General features: G+C 46.9%; 1 protein-coding gene across 1 annotated transcript in view; it reads left to right on the plus strand.

The window, feature by feature from the left end:
- faf1 (Fas (TNFRSF6) associated factor 1) overlaps positions 1-18,876 on the plus strand; it is a 76,878-nt gene that overhangs the window by 21,319 nt on the left and 36,683 nt on the right. Inside the window, exons 7-8 of the mRNA XM_012821839.3 lie at positions 5,188-5,293; positions 13,077-13,163. Coding sequence (XP_012677293.1) covers positions 5,188-5,293; positions 13,077-13,163 — 193 coding nt within the window. The remainder of the gene's footprint in view (positions 1-5,187; positions 5,294-13,076; positions 13,164-18,876) is intronic.

The raw sequence follows: 18,876 nt of genomic DNA on the forward strand, positions 1-18,876 counted from the left end.
ATATTTATTTATTTAATATTTTTAAACATTTTTTATTGGTTTGAATTTTATTTTGGTACGTTCGTCTACTGTAATGCCATTGCGAAGTGAAGTCCACAAAATGGCGCAAGACCTTATTCTTCTCTTGCATCACAAAAGAAATCATAAAAGCTTAAAATGTAAAGAATCGCAATAATATTATATGCCCAAATATTATGATCATATTGTAGCGTTGCTTCTGTGGCAATTCCAAGCCCTAATATATTGCCCCTCTGACGTGCACCTGTATCATCAGTGAAATCTTTCAGTTCACAGAAATCAGTACACCAGGTGCTGAACATAGCAGTTTGCTGTCAACAGTGATAAGGTTTCCAAATATGATTTAACAGACACATTTTTGGACATGCTTACTTGCTTCAAAATTGAATAATTAATAATGAATTATTAATAACTTATAATTAAATAAAATTAAAAAGTAAAACATTGACGACTGTGGAACTTGCTGTGACTGGACCAGCAATGAAAGGTGGTTGATTGTAGATAAGGTTTGGTAAAAGCAGTGAAGTTGTTGATTGTAGATAAGGTTAGGTAAAAGCAGTGAAGTTGTTGATTGTAGATAAGGTTATGTAAATGTTGTTGATTGTAGATAAGGTTAGGTAAATGTTGTTGATTGTAGATAAGGTTAGGTAAAAACAGTGGTTTTGATGATGATGTCTTGGTTACTTAGGTAATCCTGTCCCCTCCCCCACTCATTGCAATGCAGAAGGGGCTGCATTTGGATAAAACAATAGGCAATAACAGTAGGAACGTGTCATTTTTTACGTTTGTTTTGTTGCAATATGCGAGTGTGCTCTGGCATTCGGCCATCTTAAACTGCCGCTGCATTCGTACTCTTCTCCAGCGCTGCAAGATTACTCTGCTCGCTCATAATTGGGAGCCAAGGAGGCGGGGGGGAAAAAATGAGAGAGAACTTAACAAATAAAAGCGACTGTTGGCAATTACAGCAAAGCATATCTGCACACCTAACGCAAACAGACCAAATCAAATACTACCCCCCCCCACACACACACACACACACACACACACACACACACACACACACACACACACACACACACACACACACACACACACACACACACACACGTCCTGCGCACCAGCTCATTTAAATCCTCTATTTGATTAGAAAATAAATTGGGCAGCTTGCAGAGAAGTGGAGAGAGAAGAGCCCTCCCTCCAGGTAGTTATTGCAATCCACTCACGAGTCCAAGCTTAGCTTCCTTCCTCTGCCCCCCCCCCCCCCCCAGCTAGTTCACTCTCGCTCTAAAGGTACTGTTGACTGATTGTCTACACAACGAGGTATCCAAGAGCTTTAATCCGCTGCATAAATAATTAAGGCCGGTGAATGAATGAATAATTCAGTATGAATCATCATCTTTTTCTGTTTCTTCCAGAGGAGTGTTTGTTTAAGGTTCTCTTCATTTTCAAACCCAAATGAGTCACCAGCGTGTGTGAGGAAAGAGTGTGTGAGGAAAGAGTCATTTCAGCCTTTCGTCTGTGGGCCCCCCTCTCATATGATCTCCCACAGCAGGCAGAGCTGGGGGGGGGTCACACTGTACGTTATCGGCTACGAATGACACCCATCAGATAATAATCCCATTGTGAGGTGGCCTGATGATATCCAGTGAAGAGATGGAGGGCTAAATGTTTGCGGTAAACTGATGATCTCTGGCATGGGTAGTGTGGTGGAGGGTGTCCACAGTAGGGTTCAGGTGCAGGACATTAACACTTGAAGGGGGTCCACAGTAGGGTTCAGGTGCAGGACCCAAAAACAGGACATTAACACTTGTGGGTCCTGAGGATTGTGCTGCCCACAATCGGTTTGCCCGACGAAGACCGTGAGGTGAAAAATGTGAACACTTTCTCTGGGAGTGTTTGAAATCATTGTGTGGATATTCCTTCTCCTTTTACATCTACTGTGGTGAAGTGACCATGGCCGTGAAGTGTGTGCGCGCGTGTGTGTGTGTGTGTGCGTGCGTGCGTGCGTGCGTGCGTGCGTGCGTGCGTGCGTGCGTGCGTGCGTGCGTGCGTGTGTGTGCGCGTGCGCGTGCGTGCTGTTGTAGTGAACGCAATGTAAGGTGAGCATGGTGCCGTAAGACTTGTGCAGGCGTGAGTTTAATAAGGTTCTGTTCTCCTTTCTGTGTTCTCCCTGGGAGACGCGGTGGGGTGGGGTGGGGTGGGTGGGGGGTGGGGGGGGACTTATCTAACAACCCCACCAATCTGTTGAGTCGCCTCTCCTCTCCGCCGCGGTTTATTTTCTGACTCAGAAGAGGGGTGACATTTCTGTCTGGGGCACCTCAGGGGGTACGGAGGCCCGGAGTCGGCAAGGGCACAAGCAGGCTAGGCCAGGTGACACACACACACACACACACACACACACACACACACACACACACACTCAACACCTCTTAAAGCCTCACATCTGGAGCTAACAGCTTTTCAAGTAAGGGTGGAAATAAAAATAGCACCTCATCCCGTGTTCAGCATCCAGGGCACGTCTGTGAACTTCTCTCTCTCTCTCTCTCTCTCTCTCTCTCTCTCTCTCTCTCTCTCTCTCTCTCTCCCTCTCTCCCTCTCTCTGCTATCTTTGCTCTGTACCATAGACCAACTCCAGAGCCTCATTTCTCATGGAGTTTATTCTCACAGCTCTTCAAATAAGAAATTAGGAAAATATTGAAATTGTGGAATTAAATAGAATTAGAGTATATGTTGCGGTCGCATATAGGTTTTTCGAACGTTATGTAATACTTACTGCTACTTGACTCGTCCAAGGAAGAAAATGTAATTAGAAGTGACTTTGTTTTGTTTTGTGTTTTTGTTGTTGTTGCTTTATTAAATGTGTCTTTATGGAGGAGACCACCACTGCAATGAGCCATCTAATCAACACCAGCTCTCCCCTGATGCCAGCCATATAATCAGAAGTGTGTAAATTGAGCTGGGTCTGAAATTAACTTTTTTGATTAAGCGGTCAAAAAGGTACACTAACAGTCATTTGCCTGTGGTCGTAGTGGAAGTGGTGGTTGGGCGTGCTCCTACAACAACTCTGTAAATCACTGATTATAAACGCTAACAACCTATTCTTGGCATGCGTTCAGCTCAAGCGTAGCTGTGAGAATGGCGTCAGCACTCCCCTGGTGAAGTGAGGACGCATAAGCCAAGATGGTGGATGCTTGAGCACACTGTCAGCCAGTTATGAACAAAGGAACGCAAAGTCAGTGGCCAGAGTTTTCTTTATTTCTGCGTCTTTACAGTGTAAAACAAATCGTTTCAGTCCAATATTTTTCCTCTTGTAAATGCCGGTGTTGTTGTGTGTTAAATCTGCTCAGACATATATTTTTTTTATATGGAGTGTTGTGAAACAAATGGTCACTTAGTAATTCTATCCATTTCTACATGTGTGTTTGTGGCCGGCTCAGACTGCCCATGTGTCTGTGCATGTAGGAAGAATGTATTCTGCTACACTGGTACTTTTTTTGCATTCTGCATTCTTAACATTTTTGTTGACCTGGCCACATAAAAATGAAGCCTACTGCATTTACATTCAAGTCGCAGTGAGACAGATATTTCTCAAACTTCATGAATCGTGGTAATTGTGTAATCAATGTATTGGTAAAATAAGGACAATATTGATCCATTAGCTGTCTTCACTTGTTCATTTTAGTTCAGCATCTGGCCTCTGTCAATACCCACCCCCCTCCCAAAAAAAGTTGCTTTTGCTTGGGACAGATAGTTGTTTTGATAGACGCTGTTACTGTAAGACATTTGTTTTTGTCACAACACTGGACTGCTAGTGGTCCTTTCTCTATTGAAAACTTAGCAAATGTGAGTTTTCCTTTAGAGAGGCACTTGCATGAGTTCCAATGGCATAGAAATAGAAATGAGAGGATGTTGTTGGTAGCCAGACAGCGAGCCTCCTTTGAAACATCTGCTCAGTGTTTTTCCACTGTACTGAGCAGCAGTCTGTCCTGCCGGCTCCAGAGAGTCCAGCCTCATGACTAAATCTCCATTTGGCTCGCCTGAGTACTCAAGTCCACCTCTGAACATCCCAACACACACACACACACACACACACACACACACACACGCACACACGCGCGCTCTCTCTCCCTCTCACGCACAAGCACACAATGGGCAAAAAAAAAAAACACACACACACACACGCTTCCCAATCATCTGGCCACTAGCTACAACAAACATTACATTTACATATTGATTTCAGAGTTTTAGTCAATGTAAATATGCTGTCATTACAGTAAATTTGGGCTTCTGTTAACATAAGCTCGTCCAAAGCTCCTCAGATTAAACTGCTGATTGCATAATTAATGTGGATGCTACATATTAAATCCCTAGCTCTTCTCTTCTCTCCTCTCTCCTCCTATCTCGCCGCTCGCCACCACCACCACTAAGCTGTTGATTCATATGCATCCACGCAGGCCAGAGCGTTTACTCAGAACGCCACTTGACCTTGCTGAAAAATGTGTCATCATCTGAAGTGACGCCCTTGGCGCTCGCTGCATGGGAGTGCAGCACGCAGCTTTCCTATAAGCGCGCGTCTCCTCTCCCCTCCACCCCCATGGGCCAGTCAGCAGCTCCCAGCCGGACACTCGTGGAGACCAGCTTGAGTGCTGCTTGACATCCCATTTAGCGTGACCTGCAACGGCCAGCCTCTCTTTTGTGCAATGGTGTGTCCTGTCCCCATCTGGCTGCTGGGACGTGGCTCTAAGAGAGAAGGAGGGAGAAAGAGAAAGAGCGAGAGAGAGAAAGAAGGAAGGAGAGATGGGGTGAGGATGTGAAAAGGAGGGACATAGAGAAGGGGTATTGGGGGAACAGAGAGAAATATTAGGGGAGAGAGAGAGAGAGAGTCTTTGTAAGAGTGGAGTGTGCGGTGCTCTCTGGCCCAGCCAGGCCTCATGCTGGGTGGGATGAGCCGGTGAGGGGCAGGCTGGAGGCAGCAGCAGCAGCAGCAGCAGCAGACCCAGCCTGAGCTTGTCCAGCCTCCTCCAGCAGCCGTGCCCCTGGTGAGAGGGGAAGCTCCACACGGCAGGGGCCAGCGTCTGACGAGTTTGTACTCGTTTCCCTGCTTGACACTAACAAATCAATTTTGTTTTGTTTTTGTCTCCTGTGTGTGTGTGTGTCTGTGTCGTCCAGCACGCTTCAAGAGTCATTAAATCAGAACTTCCTGCTCGTGATCAGCCACCGTGAGGCCCAGAGGGACTACAGCCTGAACTTCCCCGCCAGCAAAACCATCCAGGAGGTGAGCGGTCCACTGGCCGGTTCTATGTTCTACTGCCGTTCCCCTGATTCTCTGTCGCTTACATTTTTTTTTCATACACATTTTCACTGAACTCATTTCCTACAGCATGACCTATAGGTGACCCTAAATCCCAACAATACTCAAACACTGGAAAACTGTATAATTCTAAAACTGACAAACAAAAAAAAATTCTTAAAAGAAATTGTATATCGACATGCTTATCAGTGGCAGAAATTCCCAATATTTAGGCTATTAGTAGCGTTCAACACAGGGTAATTCTGAAGCCCCCATATGCCTTTGCTGGGTGTTACTAGGCTTTGTATTAGCCTAGCGAGCAGAGGCAGATCTCCCTCTCATCGTGACCGTGCGCCGTCTAAACGGCCCCAAATCTGTTTGATCTGAAGACAAATTGGCAAGTGCAGGGCGACATTTGGGCAGGAGGGTTTGTGGTTGTGGAGTGGCTGGGGGGGGATGATAGCGAGCAGGGAGCCCCGCTTCGTTCGTGGAGCCCAAATTAAACACAGGATTTGAGAGCCCATGAAATATTCATTGACGCTGGTGCAGGGGGGGTCGGGGGGGGGGGGGGGGGGGGGGGTGCTGTAGGCCCAGCACTTACAGTTTTAGGCAAGATGCACTACTTCCATCTTATCTATGGGTAATAGTGGAAGGATTGTCCATGACTCCCTTTATGGTATAAATATGGGGCTAAGTCTTTCTGGCTACATTCATGTTATGGGGAAAATGTAACCTGCAATTTTTCTCTACTCATGACTCATATCATCACCCTCTGGCTTTTTCAGATGCAGTCTGTTTTTCTCTCTAGTCATACTTGGGCTATTTTCATGTGCACTTAGGTTGGATACAAATCCAATCTTCAGTCTGTGATCTTGACAAGAACTCTAACAATTAACTTTTTTCCTTTTTATTTCAAAATGTCTTTGGTCATTTAACACTATAATTCATGGCATACGTGTCCATCAGCACTGCGCACCATCTAGTGCAGGAAGAATTTGTAGTTCTTATTGTTGTTTTTGTTGTTTTGGACATGTGTATTATGAGAGTGTCTTATGTTGTGTGAATGCCAAGGGCTTCTCTCTCTATAATTACAGGGGTAGGTTAATTGTTAACTCAAAAGTAAAAAGTCAGCACAGAGAAAGTCAGAGCTGAGTCCAACATGAAGCTTTGTAGTCCGAACACAGCCTCCCCCCTCGCTCCATCATATCTGTTTGTGGAATCAGTCCATTGAGTGGGCCAGCCGTGTTGTATTAAGACGTTTTCAAGAACACAAACAGACCCAAAAGTGAATCCGTACACCAAACACACCGACCCCACCCTCGTCGGCCTCGTCTCTCTTCTCCGAGGCCCTCGGTAATCTGCATGGAACCATGCGAAATGGCCCCATTAATTATTCACAGTGGGTAGTCTGCGTGGCGTTAAATGTAACAAGCTCCCCACGGATCGGCAGCAAAGCCCCCCCTCCCCCCCCATCCGCCAGCCCATGTCCCCTTCTCCTAAGATCCGCAATAGGGCGTCTCAATGCGCTCACAGAGAAAACAGAAGCCTTTGAAGTCAGTCGCAGGCGTCTGCTGCGTGAACAAAGTTTGCTCCGGTGAACATTAAACAAAACCCTCAGCAGAGACCGCGGCTGCCAGACAATGACGCAGCGATGAGCCACAGGGCTGGGCCCTAATTGGACGGGTGGATGAGGAGATGGATTCTATGTGTGACTGGCCTAAGTGATTTGGTCTGAAATGCAGCTGTGAGAATCTCTCATTGCCTGCCTCGCTGGGTGAACGTGTCTCTGTGCCCCTCTGAGCCTCCAGGGACTTCAAGGCCTTCCACAGCCTCAGCACCAGAGTTCACCCACACTTTTAGTCTGCAGCATTTTCATCATCATCGTTTCTCTTGCCTCTGTACTGAAGCCATTTTCTTAACATCACCAGCACTGGTCTCTCTCTCTCTCTCTCTCTCTCTCTCTCTCTCTCTCTCTCTCTCCCTCTCCCTCTCCCTCTCCCTCTCCCTCTCTCTGTCTGTCTCTCCCCTCCCCACCCGCCCCCATTCTCTGATCCTACCCTCAATGTCATCATCTTTGCCGCCGTGCTGTTAGCCATTTCCCACCTTTGCCGCGGCCTCGCCTGCTTCTGGGGCCTGTAATGGTGCTAATTGAGAAGATTAATGGGGCCGGGCCTGGTGCTCCGACTCCCCTACAGCCCTCCCACCTCCCCTCCCCAGCAGATGGTCTTGATGAGCACCCACTGTGAGCCCTAAGTGTTTCTGCTGAGCAGGAAGGGCAGCCCGTGGAGAAAGGGAGGCAGTGGAGGCTGGGGAGGCTGGCTGAGAGGAGTGAAGCAGGCCTGGGTTGCAGACAGGGAGAAGCCTGGTTAGACGCTGGTGAAATCTTGCCTCTGACACGTGCTCGTCTTTTAAAGGGCTTCCTGGGCGTCCACGGAGATGTTTGTTAAAGATGCTAGGTTTAGTTTCTTCATGAATCTGGTGTAATGCCTTTTTAATATCAGAAGCCTTTGATGTAATGCCTTTTAATATCAGAAGCATTTACACATTATGGACAATGTGAAGCTCTCTGATCTGTTCGAATATGAGCCATTGGGGCCTAAACATCTTTACTCAGTGTTTAGTCATTTTTGAGTGTGATGTTTTTTTTTGCATCAAACATGTTGGTGTCTTCATCAAAAAGCTTTTCACAGTGCTTTGACAAGCAAATGGCAAGCTTATATTAAAAAAAAAACAGCAACACCATCTTAAAGTTGCCATCTCTTCCCACCCCCCTCACTTACTCTTTCTTCTCTCTCTCTCTCTCTCTCCCTCCTTCTCCCTCTCCCTCTCTCATTGTCATCCCCAGGCTGCATATGCACGCCTCTGCTGGCCATCTTTCTCCCCTTTGGGTCGTCTTTTGTCTTAGCTGAAGTTCAGCCTCTGCTCCCTGCTTGTGCAGATCAATGGAAAGAGAGTCCTGTCCCCTTGTTTGTTTTTGCCAAAGGCTCTGGCTTTGCCTTGTGGCTCCCAGGGAACGTATATCCTACTCCTCCTCCACCTCCCATCTCTCTCTCCCTCTCTCTTTTTCTCTCTCCATCCTATCTGTCTGTCTCCCTCACTCACTCTACCCATCTCTCTCTCTCTCTCTCTCTCTCTATCTCTCTCTCTGCCATCATTTGGTCTCCATCTGATTGGCATTCCTCACTCCGAATGCGGGGCTGTTAAGCTGCAGAGTAAATGTTTGCCAGGAAAGTGGCGGGTAGAATAGGGGCTGGCCGACAGGGCCGGGGGCGTCCGTGACCAGACGAGCCGTCCTGGGGATTTCTGCACCGGGCCCCTCCACTCTTTAAACTCTGCAGCTGGAGAGATGGACGCCTTAGAGGAGAAGTGTGGGTGGTGGGGGAGAGAGAGAGAGAGGGAGGGAGGGAAAGAAAGAATGATAGAAGCGGTAGAAAGAGTGTGAATAAAAGGCATCTGGTGCTGGAGCGCTTGAGACTGTTTAACAGCAACCTTTTTTTCTCTCTACTCTTTGATTCTTCTCCAGCCAGGGATTACCAGTACTTGGCATTTAGAAAGATTGGATCATTAGTGTGTCTGTGTGTGTGTGTGTGTGTGTGTGTGTGTGTGTGTCTCGTTGACGTCAGTGTAATCGAATATGCTCGCCAGTGTCAAACATGTAAACTTTGCCGTGTTTGTTAAACATACAAATTTTAAAATGCTTCATTTTATGACTCATGGTCATTACGTTGTCCTTGGCCAGCTAGGCGCTCGTGATGACGTGGGTCCAAATGTCACGTAGCGTTTTAATTCATGTCCGAGGAAGACCAGCGCATGCACTCAGATACACCTCTGTGGGGTGTCCTCTCTGCGTTGTGGCATGGTTATTTTTGGCATGACCTGTTTGTATTATTTATTTTATATATATATATATATATATATATATATATATATATATATACACTTTCCTCCTTGTCTGTTGTAGTCAGGATCAGATAGTGGGATGGGATGCAGTATAGTCCTCAGCCTTGTCTGAGAGACTGGGTTTTTTCGAAACTGTGTAATTTCGTGATTAGCAGTTAGGTGGCAGCATGAAGCTCCTTTCCCAATGTGTCTGGGCATCAGTAGTAGGCTGCGGCCCAAGGAGACCCCTTTCTTCCTGACTGACACCAATACAATCAATACATTTATTTTCAAGTAGTTTCATCTCCATGTTTGCTGAACACCCTTTTTGATGTATTTGTGAAATACAAAGGATTGAATTCTTCTATGGCACACTGTGTCATTTTCCACCCAGCTCTTAACACACCATGTGTGCTCTGACTGGAAATGCAAACGTGAATGTGAACATGTCCATAGATGTAAAATAAACAGAGAGTCCCCGGAGAAGCGCTGGCTTATAAGATGTCATTATCTCATAGATTGCGGCATAGTTTAATAAATAATGTCTATCAAGTATTACATTTCCACAACTGAGGGTCGTTCATCCGCCAGAGCTTGTCTCTATTGTGACATTTAAAATCAAATGCCAGCAGAAGCAGGATTTAATAGAAATGAGCTTTTTTCTTTTTTGAAGGCAGAGCAAAGTCAAATTGCATCACGTGCTCCAAGTAATCTTCCAGGACATGCTACAAATGCGAGGCCCTTCCAGCCGTATCGTTGAGAATCTCTCGTTCTCAGATGCTACAATAGTTGAGTCTGAGCTGAAGAGTCCAGTGAAGTGATCGTTGTCACCTAGTAAATGTGACACTTCTGTGGAGGGCCCTTGATTAGTGAGTGTTGGCAGAAGTGAGAGTAAATCCTCATGAAGAGGTCATCATCTCTGTGCTTTTGGGGAAATAGCTTCCTTGCTCAGTGTCGTCTGTCTCAGTGTCGTCTGTCTCAGTGTCGTGTCTCAGTGTCGTCATTTGTGGCTCATTTGCACAACCCTTTTTCTGACTGAGCAATTTGATTGGACGAGAGCTACTCCATTATGGCACATGTTTTTTTTTTTTTTAATGCCATTAAAGCAAGGCAAAAGAAATGATGATGATGTCAATCTGATGTTTTTCAATGGGATGCGTTGTCTGTGTTTGTCATGTTTACTCATGTTTATCCATGTCACGTCTGGATATGTTTTCAGACTCTTTAATTATGGGAGCCCATCAGAGAGAGATAATCAAGGAAGAGAGGGGCTCAGATGTGTCTGTGCAGGTCTGAAGTCTCTCCCAAAGATTACTGGACGCCATCCCATAAGGGCAGGAAATGATGAACCAGCAACACTGTCGGATCACGCAAACGTATCAGTCAGACAAGCCAGCTAAGCAACAGTGGACTCAGGTTTCAGTGTGCAGATGCACACTGCACATTTGATTCACTGCACTCTTCTCCTAAATGATTTGTGACGCTGTCGAGAAAAATACCGTCTAAATTGCTGAAATCAGCAAGAAGAAGAGGCAATGTGCCGAGTTAGACCACAGTGAAATACATGACATGACGGTTAAGCTGTATCACTAGTATTCATTTGTCATCAGACAAGGCGGTAACGTAACACACAAACTACCTTGCCAGCATCGTTCAACAATACATCAATACATTAAGCAAAAGAACAAGTTCATACGCTGCCAGAGAGCAGGGACTCAAACACCCGTTCGTGATCACACAAGTGAGCAAAGCTAGCATACGTTCATCTAAAGTAGCCATCCATGTTGTGAATGCGCCCGCCGAACCACATGTGTCAGGTTACTAAAATTGGGAGGTGAGCAACCAGCCGAAACGACACCAAAGCACACCAAACGCCATCCGAACTGACATCGCTTTTGACGCGCCGCCGTGCATAAGGACTGCAACCACGAGCATAAACAAAACTAGTGAATTTTTAAAGCTGCTGTTGAAGTCAGAGCTGAATAAACAATACATTTCGTAATGTTCAAATGTTGCTGTTTGTTGGTATCTACAAGCGTAGAGAGAAAAATGAGAGGTACAGGTTTTGTGCTGTAGAAAGTGAGGTATATCTGTGCTTGTGAATGAAACAGCTCTGAGGTATATCTGTGCTGGATTGACAGAAGAACGACATGAAGTGGGTCTCATAACCGCAGGCGTTTAGGAGAGAGGGTGAACTGTGGGGGGTCCCAGAGGAGAGGCCGGCCGCTCCGCGCCGCGCTGAAGCAGCTATATGCTGCAGACAGGACCTCCTCATTGGCATTAGTTTCTTCTTTCTCCAGGGCTGCTGCGACCTTTGACCCCCCGGCGCTTCATTACAGCTGGGCGGCGGTGTTTACGCCCGCCTGCTGGTCAGGGCTCTGTGCCGAAATCCCTGTAGCCCTCTGGTCAAACACAGATATTACACTCTGTAATAACAGCGGCCACCCCGACTGACCTCGCCCCACTTCATAAAGGACGCCACAGCCAATGTGTGTGTTGGGCCGGTGTCCTTTACCGCTGAGAGAGAGAGACTGATAGAAACACAAAGATAGATATACACACACACACACACACACACACACACACACACACACACACACACACACACACACACACACACACACACACACACACACACACACAAACACAAACAGAGGTAGAGCTAGAAAGAAGGAAGACAGACAGTCCAAGGCTCCGTTTCAGGACACTCCTCCAGCTTCCCTTTATATGGCTGAAGCCAAAGAACCATGCATCACAACTTGCAGTGCATAATGGGCAAAAGACACAGGTCTTAGAGCAGAGATTCATCATCCATGCACCCAGTAGGTAATGACAAGTCTTTAAATGTCCATACAGGGCTCGCACGGTACTTCAGTGAGACAAATTAGCGTTACCCGTGTAGCAAAATGAACATTACGTGAGTAAATTGATTCATTAACAGGTGAAAGAATGTACCTCCAAAAGCCCACCTCGAATGGCTCCTGTCTCGTCCCCTTCCTCTCTCTCCTCCATCGCCCACCCCCCTTCTCCGTGTTCCACTTCCTCTGTTTTCACAGTCGCTCCCTGCCGCCCCTCATTTCTGCCTCCGTGGGCACGAGCCCTCGGTCTGGCCGAGGATGCGTCGGGGCCTGGCCCTGCCCGGCCGTGCAAAGGTGGAGAGCGAGGCGAGGATTACGGGCTGTGTGTGCGAGAGAGGGCTTTCGGAGAGAACAATGGGAAGGCCGTTTGCTCTGCTTCTGTAACTGCCCCCGCAGGGTTGGAGAGCATTCTGTGGGGGTAATGCGGCTCAAGCCCCTCGAACCCCCGGCCCCCGGCTCAGCCGCTGCGCGCCCCTGCTTTGATCACCCCCGTCCTGCACACATCAGCCTGGCGTTGGGCTTTAAACCAACAGGCGCTGGCAGGGGGCAGGCCGGGCCGAGGGCAGGCCGCTAACTGTTTAAAAGCGCCCAGTGTTATCAAGTGCAGATACACGGCCCCTGAAAGGCCCAAGAGAAATACTGTTCATTTCAGAGTGTGGGGCTGTTGTCCCTGGGCATTAGGCGTGGCATCTGCGGAATGCAAACAGTGTTAGTGGGATTGCGCTCTGTCTGCTTGGCCTTCCCCGCGGCCTTGACGTCCAATTCACCGTGACGACGGTGGCGATTTTGATACAGGGGGGAAAGAGAGGGTGTTTGGAGATTCGGACTGACGAGGGAATCTGATACAAATCAAGTGTTTCTTGAATGTTTCAAACTATTAAACTCGCTAAAATATACATATGAGTGTTTTGAGAGACCATGCTTCAGTGATCAGGTATTATTTGCCCCTGTGCTAATATGGCTGTGATTCTCTGTGCTAATATGGCTGTGATTCTCTGTGCTAATATGGCTAATATGATTCTCTCCCGCAGGTGAAGAGAAACATCTCAGACCTGACAAATATCCCCGTGCGGCACCAACAATGGGACGGCTGGCCAGCCTCGGCATCAGACGACTCGGTAAGGAGCGATTCAGTCTTGAGACAGCACCGCGTGTTTGTTTTACTCAGGAAGTCGGGGAAAATCCCTCCGTTTTGCAGTCTCTGTGGTGGTTTTAGGTGAAGGGATTTCTTGGCATGGTGGACTTTGAGGCAGTAAAAAAAAAAACTGTAATTGTCATTGATGGTGAGGGGCTGCTCTGATGGAAACCTTTAGAATAAACAGAAACCTAAAGTATATCAACTGTGTATTCAGACATATGGTGTGGAACACAAGACATCCCGTGAGCTTAAAGGCAGTTTATTATTTCTTTTTGTGAAATACATATACTGCTCAGTGTAGGAAAGAAGTTTAAAAAAAAAAGATTAATTTCCTCTCTTTGTTTATGAATGTGCTGAGGTTATTATAGAAGTTTCTGGAGAATAGCCACCACCTTCTAATAATGTGCTTGAGTATTCATCAGCTTGAAGGGACTCTTAGGTCATTGTTGACAACGTGCCTTCTCTGTGAGTAATGAATTATTCAAATACCTCCTAAAATATCCTGCTTTCCACCACTACGTATCCATATGGGAAGAAACTATTAAGATATCACCAATACTGAAACCATCTGTCAAGCGCAAGATGTTAAACCTAATTAAGATGTTGGAGCAAGTCCCCTCCCCTTGTCCTCTGTGTGTGGACACTAAAGATCACCCAGTGCTGTGTCTCTGACCTCTCCCGCCCTGGTCACAGTCCACCGCCTTTCAGGGAAACAAGAGTGACTGTGATCAGAAGAGGTCCTTGCACTGATCCCTGTGGAACTTCCCCCAACCCCCGACCTCCCCCCCCCCCATACACCCCCATTTCCAATCCTGACACCCGAAGATGTTCCCATGCCGGTTGCGTGGCTCCATGTCACACACGTCCTCGGAAGCGGAGCCAGCGGAGCCAGCAGAGCCAGCGGTTTCCTTTTCATCTGGCCACTTCTGTGTTTTTTTTATTATTTAAGAAAATGTAATGTGGGTTTGTACGTTCATTTCTGATATTTTTTTTCCTATATCCAGAAGAGCTTCTAAACTCTTCTACACAAAACCAGGTTTTGTTTTTTAAAGTATTCAAATGTTGGCAGCTTCCTGTACTGTGTAGGCTAATTTCTAAGAGGGATATCTGTTTACTGCACGTCACTGAATGAACCACATGAACCTGCACTTTCAACTGTTTGGCAAACCTCAGTACATTCCTCTTCTATTGAATCGATAATTGCCTTCTTTGTGGCCAAATGTACTTCAATCCTGAACTGGTCTTGGTCTGTTTTGTTTTTGATACAGTTCTAAGTGCACTTCAGGCTCCAGGTTCCTTTGTTCACTTGTTGCTAAAAACCACATCAGACCGAGCATCAATTGTTCCACCTTCCCTACCCACAAACTGCCCTCCGCCGTGTCCACAATACCACATCCCCAAGCCCAGCCCATAACCGTGGGGTGATGTTCATGAGTGCATTTGAAGCCACAGCAAAGCTGGCCGGGTGGTCCACACCTGTAGTCTCCTAGTCGCGTGGCACAATATGAGCCCACAGGCTGGCTTTCTTAAGTCTCTGCTTCCTCCTACCCGAGGAAGAGATATTAAAAACGTTGGCTTCAATAATGGCCCCGCTTTGCCACTGCCATTTTTTTATAATGAAATATCTCCCCCTAGCTTTAGATAGAAGCCCTTTTGCACACCAGCTAGACAGTGGAAGTGCATATCTCATTAACCTTGCCTCGTCCCCGGGGATTTGTACCAATAAACATGACAGGCAGGGCTTAGAATGACAGAATCAGCGCCTTCCCCTCTCTCCTCAGTCATCTTCTTAAGACGTGAGGAATGGCCGAAATAAAAAAAGAGCCGCTTTGCCGTCTCATTTTACATTCTAATGCTTGGAACACTTAGTCAATATGGGCAGTCATTTTATTCAAAGCAAACAGGTTTATGTATTGCTACCAAGGGCATGAGAGTAAGGGGAACGTTGAATAATAAAGCCTTGAGCGCTTTGGCTGCATCCTGATGTTGGAGCTAGGCTATGCCGCATTAAAATTCTACTATCGTGTGTGCGGATATTGGAGGTTCAGCGGTGAGATTTAGCCGGCAGATTTTATGCAGCATCCCAACAAGCTTGGGTCACCAACAAAGGCTAAAGCCATTTTTAAAGTGTGGTCGGTTGAGGGAGATGTCAGATTTGTTTAGGTGAAATCCTCTATTATTCTGGAAATACTTTTTATTGATCACATAAGCAAACTCATCTCCCTGCCGTTGCACTGGAGGGGTGTGTGCACTGTGTGTGGAGGAGCTCAGAGGCTCTGACTTGTGGCAGCTTATTATTGTCCACAGGTCTGCATTATATCTCCCAGCGCGTTTAGAAACACAGCCATTGACCTTTTCCAACAGGGCAACTGCTTTTGCAGCGTGGCGACTACAGTTGCACACACATGGTCACAGTGATGTAAGAGGGCAGGTCTAATAGAAGAGGTGAGCATGTTGTTGAAGAGTTATTACATCATTCTGAAGGGAAAACTTTGGGAAAGTGTTATTTTTTTTTGCTAACTGAAAATCGAAGTTATTGTAAGATTTTAATACGTTTATTATAAATATTAGTGCTGTTGTGGCCTAAATGTAAGTTTGTGTTGATTTATTGTAGACGCGTAGGCTACAGGAGTTCAGTGTTAATGTTAAACCTTTCCCTTTTATCAGTCAGAACGGTGAGACAGGTGGAAAGGCTGGCTGAGGCTTTAGCTGCATGAGTGGCAGCCACCTTAAACTCTTCACTTCATTTCAAAGGCTTCAGCTGCTGGGCTCACTGCCTCCCAGCCCCCCACTCCTGAGCGCACACACACACGCAAACACACACACACACACACACACACACACACACACACACACACACACACACACACACACACACACACACACACACACACACACACACACACACACACACACACACACACACAGACACAGACACATACTCATGCACCTAGCTGGCTCAATGGCTGTTTGACTGACAGCTGTGGAAGTACCTGTGGGAGTGATTGACAGACCCTGGAACATCCTTATTAAACTCTCCTTTTTTGCGGTGTAATTGCTGACATTTATTCAGTGTTTCATGGTGTTTGCTAATGTATTAAAGACGCTCCGCTCTGGGCCCGGAGGCGGGGCCTGTGCGCCTCCTCGCCTCTTATGGATCCGCGCCGCCGGCGGACCCGTGCCGGCTTATTGGGGCCTGCCAGTTGCCGTGGCGACCAGGCTCAGTGCTAAGCCCCGACAGAGCCCCCGGAGTGATTGCAGTCGTCAGGTGACATTCAGTCGGGAGCCACAGCGGAGCAAGGGCCCGGCTTCCCACTGCTCCTGCTCCTGCTCCTGCTCCTGCTCCTGCTCCTGCTCTCCGGGGTTTTTCCAGAGGTTTTATCCGGGGTTGCCCGTTTGTTCGTCAAAACGTCTTGAATTTTTAAGTGAATAAAATATTTACTGAGAAATCTTCTACAGAGCGAGATCATTGTGATCAAAGCGTCATGATAATTTTTGACCTGCTACATTACACAACATATTTTTAAAGGAATGCTGTTCCATGTAGCAAGACTGAGCAGGCATTTAATGGGAGAATGGTCTTGTTGTGTGGAATTAGTATTGTGTTTTAGTTATTAGTTATGAGTAGAGGATTTGAAAAGATCAGCATCAGATCAGAGTGAGTGTTGTGGTTCGGTTGTGCTTTTCCGTGTGATCATGTCCCGTTGTCAGATGTCCTCTGTGTGGAGGGTTAAGGTGTTGAGTAAAGGCTCAGGTTCACTTCAGCGCAGGTGAATATTTTTTTTTTTAAACTGTTGCGTCATGGAATGGATGGAATGTTATTTTGGTTATTTATTAGTTTGTGCCAGTTCTTCTGTTATTTCAGCTGAATTGTATTTACTCATTCCCAACATTGAGATTGACTTCCCGCCCTGAAATCTGATCTCTTCAATCTACGTGTTCGCTTGCTTGAGCTTATATGCTTTTGCAGGGATCCGTGATGCTGATCAAGAGCGACATATCTGCAGAGAAAGAATAGACACAAATGAAAAAAGGGCCAACAGGTGTTTAGGGTGGGGCTTGTTTCTTCCTTTCTGCCTTTCTTTCTTTCTTTCCTTCTTTCTTTCTTTCTTTCTTCTTTTTCTTCTTTTCCCTCCCGTCTCTTTATGTTTTCCCCTTGTTTCTCAGGCTCTGTTGTTGTCCCCCCCCTGTGTGTGTGTGTGTGTGTGTGTGTGTGTGTGTGTGTGTGTGTGTGTGTGTGTGTGTGTGTGTGTGTGTGTGTGTGTGTGTGTGTGTGTGTGTGTGTGTGTATCAAAGAGAGGAGGGACAAGGTGCTGCTGGGGCAGTGGCTGCCATCCGTGCAGCTGTCAGCGGTAATTATCTCACCCACTGCCAGCCAGAGACCTAATCCAAACACAGCCAGCAACACAAAAAAGAGAGAGAAGTAAACGAAAGAGAGTATGAGAGGCAGAGAGAGAGAAAGAAGGAAAGAGAAAGGCTGGGGGGAGATGGAGAGTCAGAGAGAAAAAGAGAAAGAGATAGAATGGTTTTTTTCTCTCCTACCAAGGCATCCAACAGCAGCTCTTCAATGCAAGTGTTAATTAAACCAATCCAAATGAGAGAGGATCTACTTGTTTGTGAGATGCTGGGGGGGGGGGGGATTGACCTCTTCTCCCTCATACCCCGAGGCACTCAGTGGCTTGGTCGAGGGAAGCTATTCCCCTTTCTGACGTCTGCCAGGGTGGAGGAGGAGAACGAGAAGATGCTGAACAAGTAGAAGAAGAGGGAGAAGGTCAAAGCACAACTGAGGCGCTGAACTTTCAATTTCTTCAGCTCCTTGTCCGTTCTAATCCCTGCCCTGCAACCCCCCCCCCCCCCTGTTCCCTTTGAGACTGAATGTGATGAACTTTTATTTTCACACTTATTGGAGTGCTCAAGGAAAAGCCCCATATTGTGTGGGGGGTGGGGGTGGGGGCGGGGGGGGGTGTTGTGAAGATTCTCACGTTTGATTGCCACTCCTTTGGAAAGGGGCGAGGAGCAAAGCACCGCTGAATTCCCTCACATCGTGGCGAGCTCAGCTCTCGCCTCCGGCTATGTAAACTCCAGCAGCCACTAAACTGATGAGAAGTGCTCCATGAGTGGCAATTAGGCCCGCATTGAACTGCTTCTCCCTGGAAGCTGCCATTGTTACCCAGAGTGCGGTACCGTGTGCAGCGCAGTGTTCTAGTCACCTCAGGCGAAATGTGCTGAAATTGTGTAGTTTTGTTTTTTTTGTGTGTACAGAAGAAATTGATTTCTTTGGTGTCTGTTTTCTTAGTCTTAGTGATGCATATGATTAGATCACTGTTTCTGAGTTGCCTGTGGATGTATGGGGTTGTTAATTAGGAAAACGTATTCGATGAAAAAGCCTTTCTCCGTCAGACGAAAGGTCCTTTCCCCTTGCCTGTCAAACATGCAGGGATACTTCAGCTTTGTCTCGGGTCAATTGCCTTAGCAGATTTTAGCAGCAAGGAACAATGGAAGGCAATTCTGCTAAGTGTTCTCCCTTGGTGTTCCAGTGCACTCGAGACATCCACCCCTCTCTCCCTCTCTCTCTCTCTCTCTCTCTCTCTCTCTCTCTCTCTCTCTCTCTCTCTCTCTCTCTCTCTCTCTCTCTCTCTCTCTCTCTCTCTCTCTCTCTCTCTCTCTCTCTCTCTATGTGTGGGCCTTGACAC

Source organism: Clupea harengus, chromosome 10, assembly GCF_900700415.2.
Source record: "Clupea harengus chromosome 10, Ch_v2.0.2, whole genome shotgun sequence".
In the NCBI taxonomy this organism is placed as follows: Eukaryota; Metazoa; Chordata; class Actinopteri; order Clupeiformes; family Clupeidae; genus Clupea; species Clupea harengus.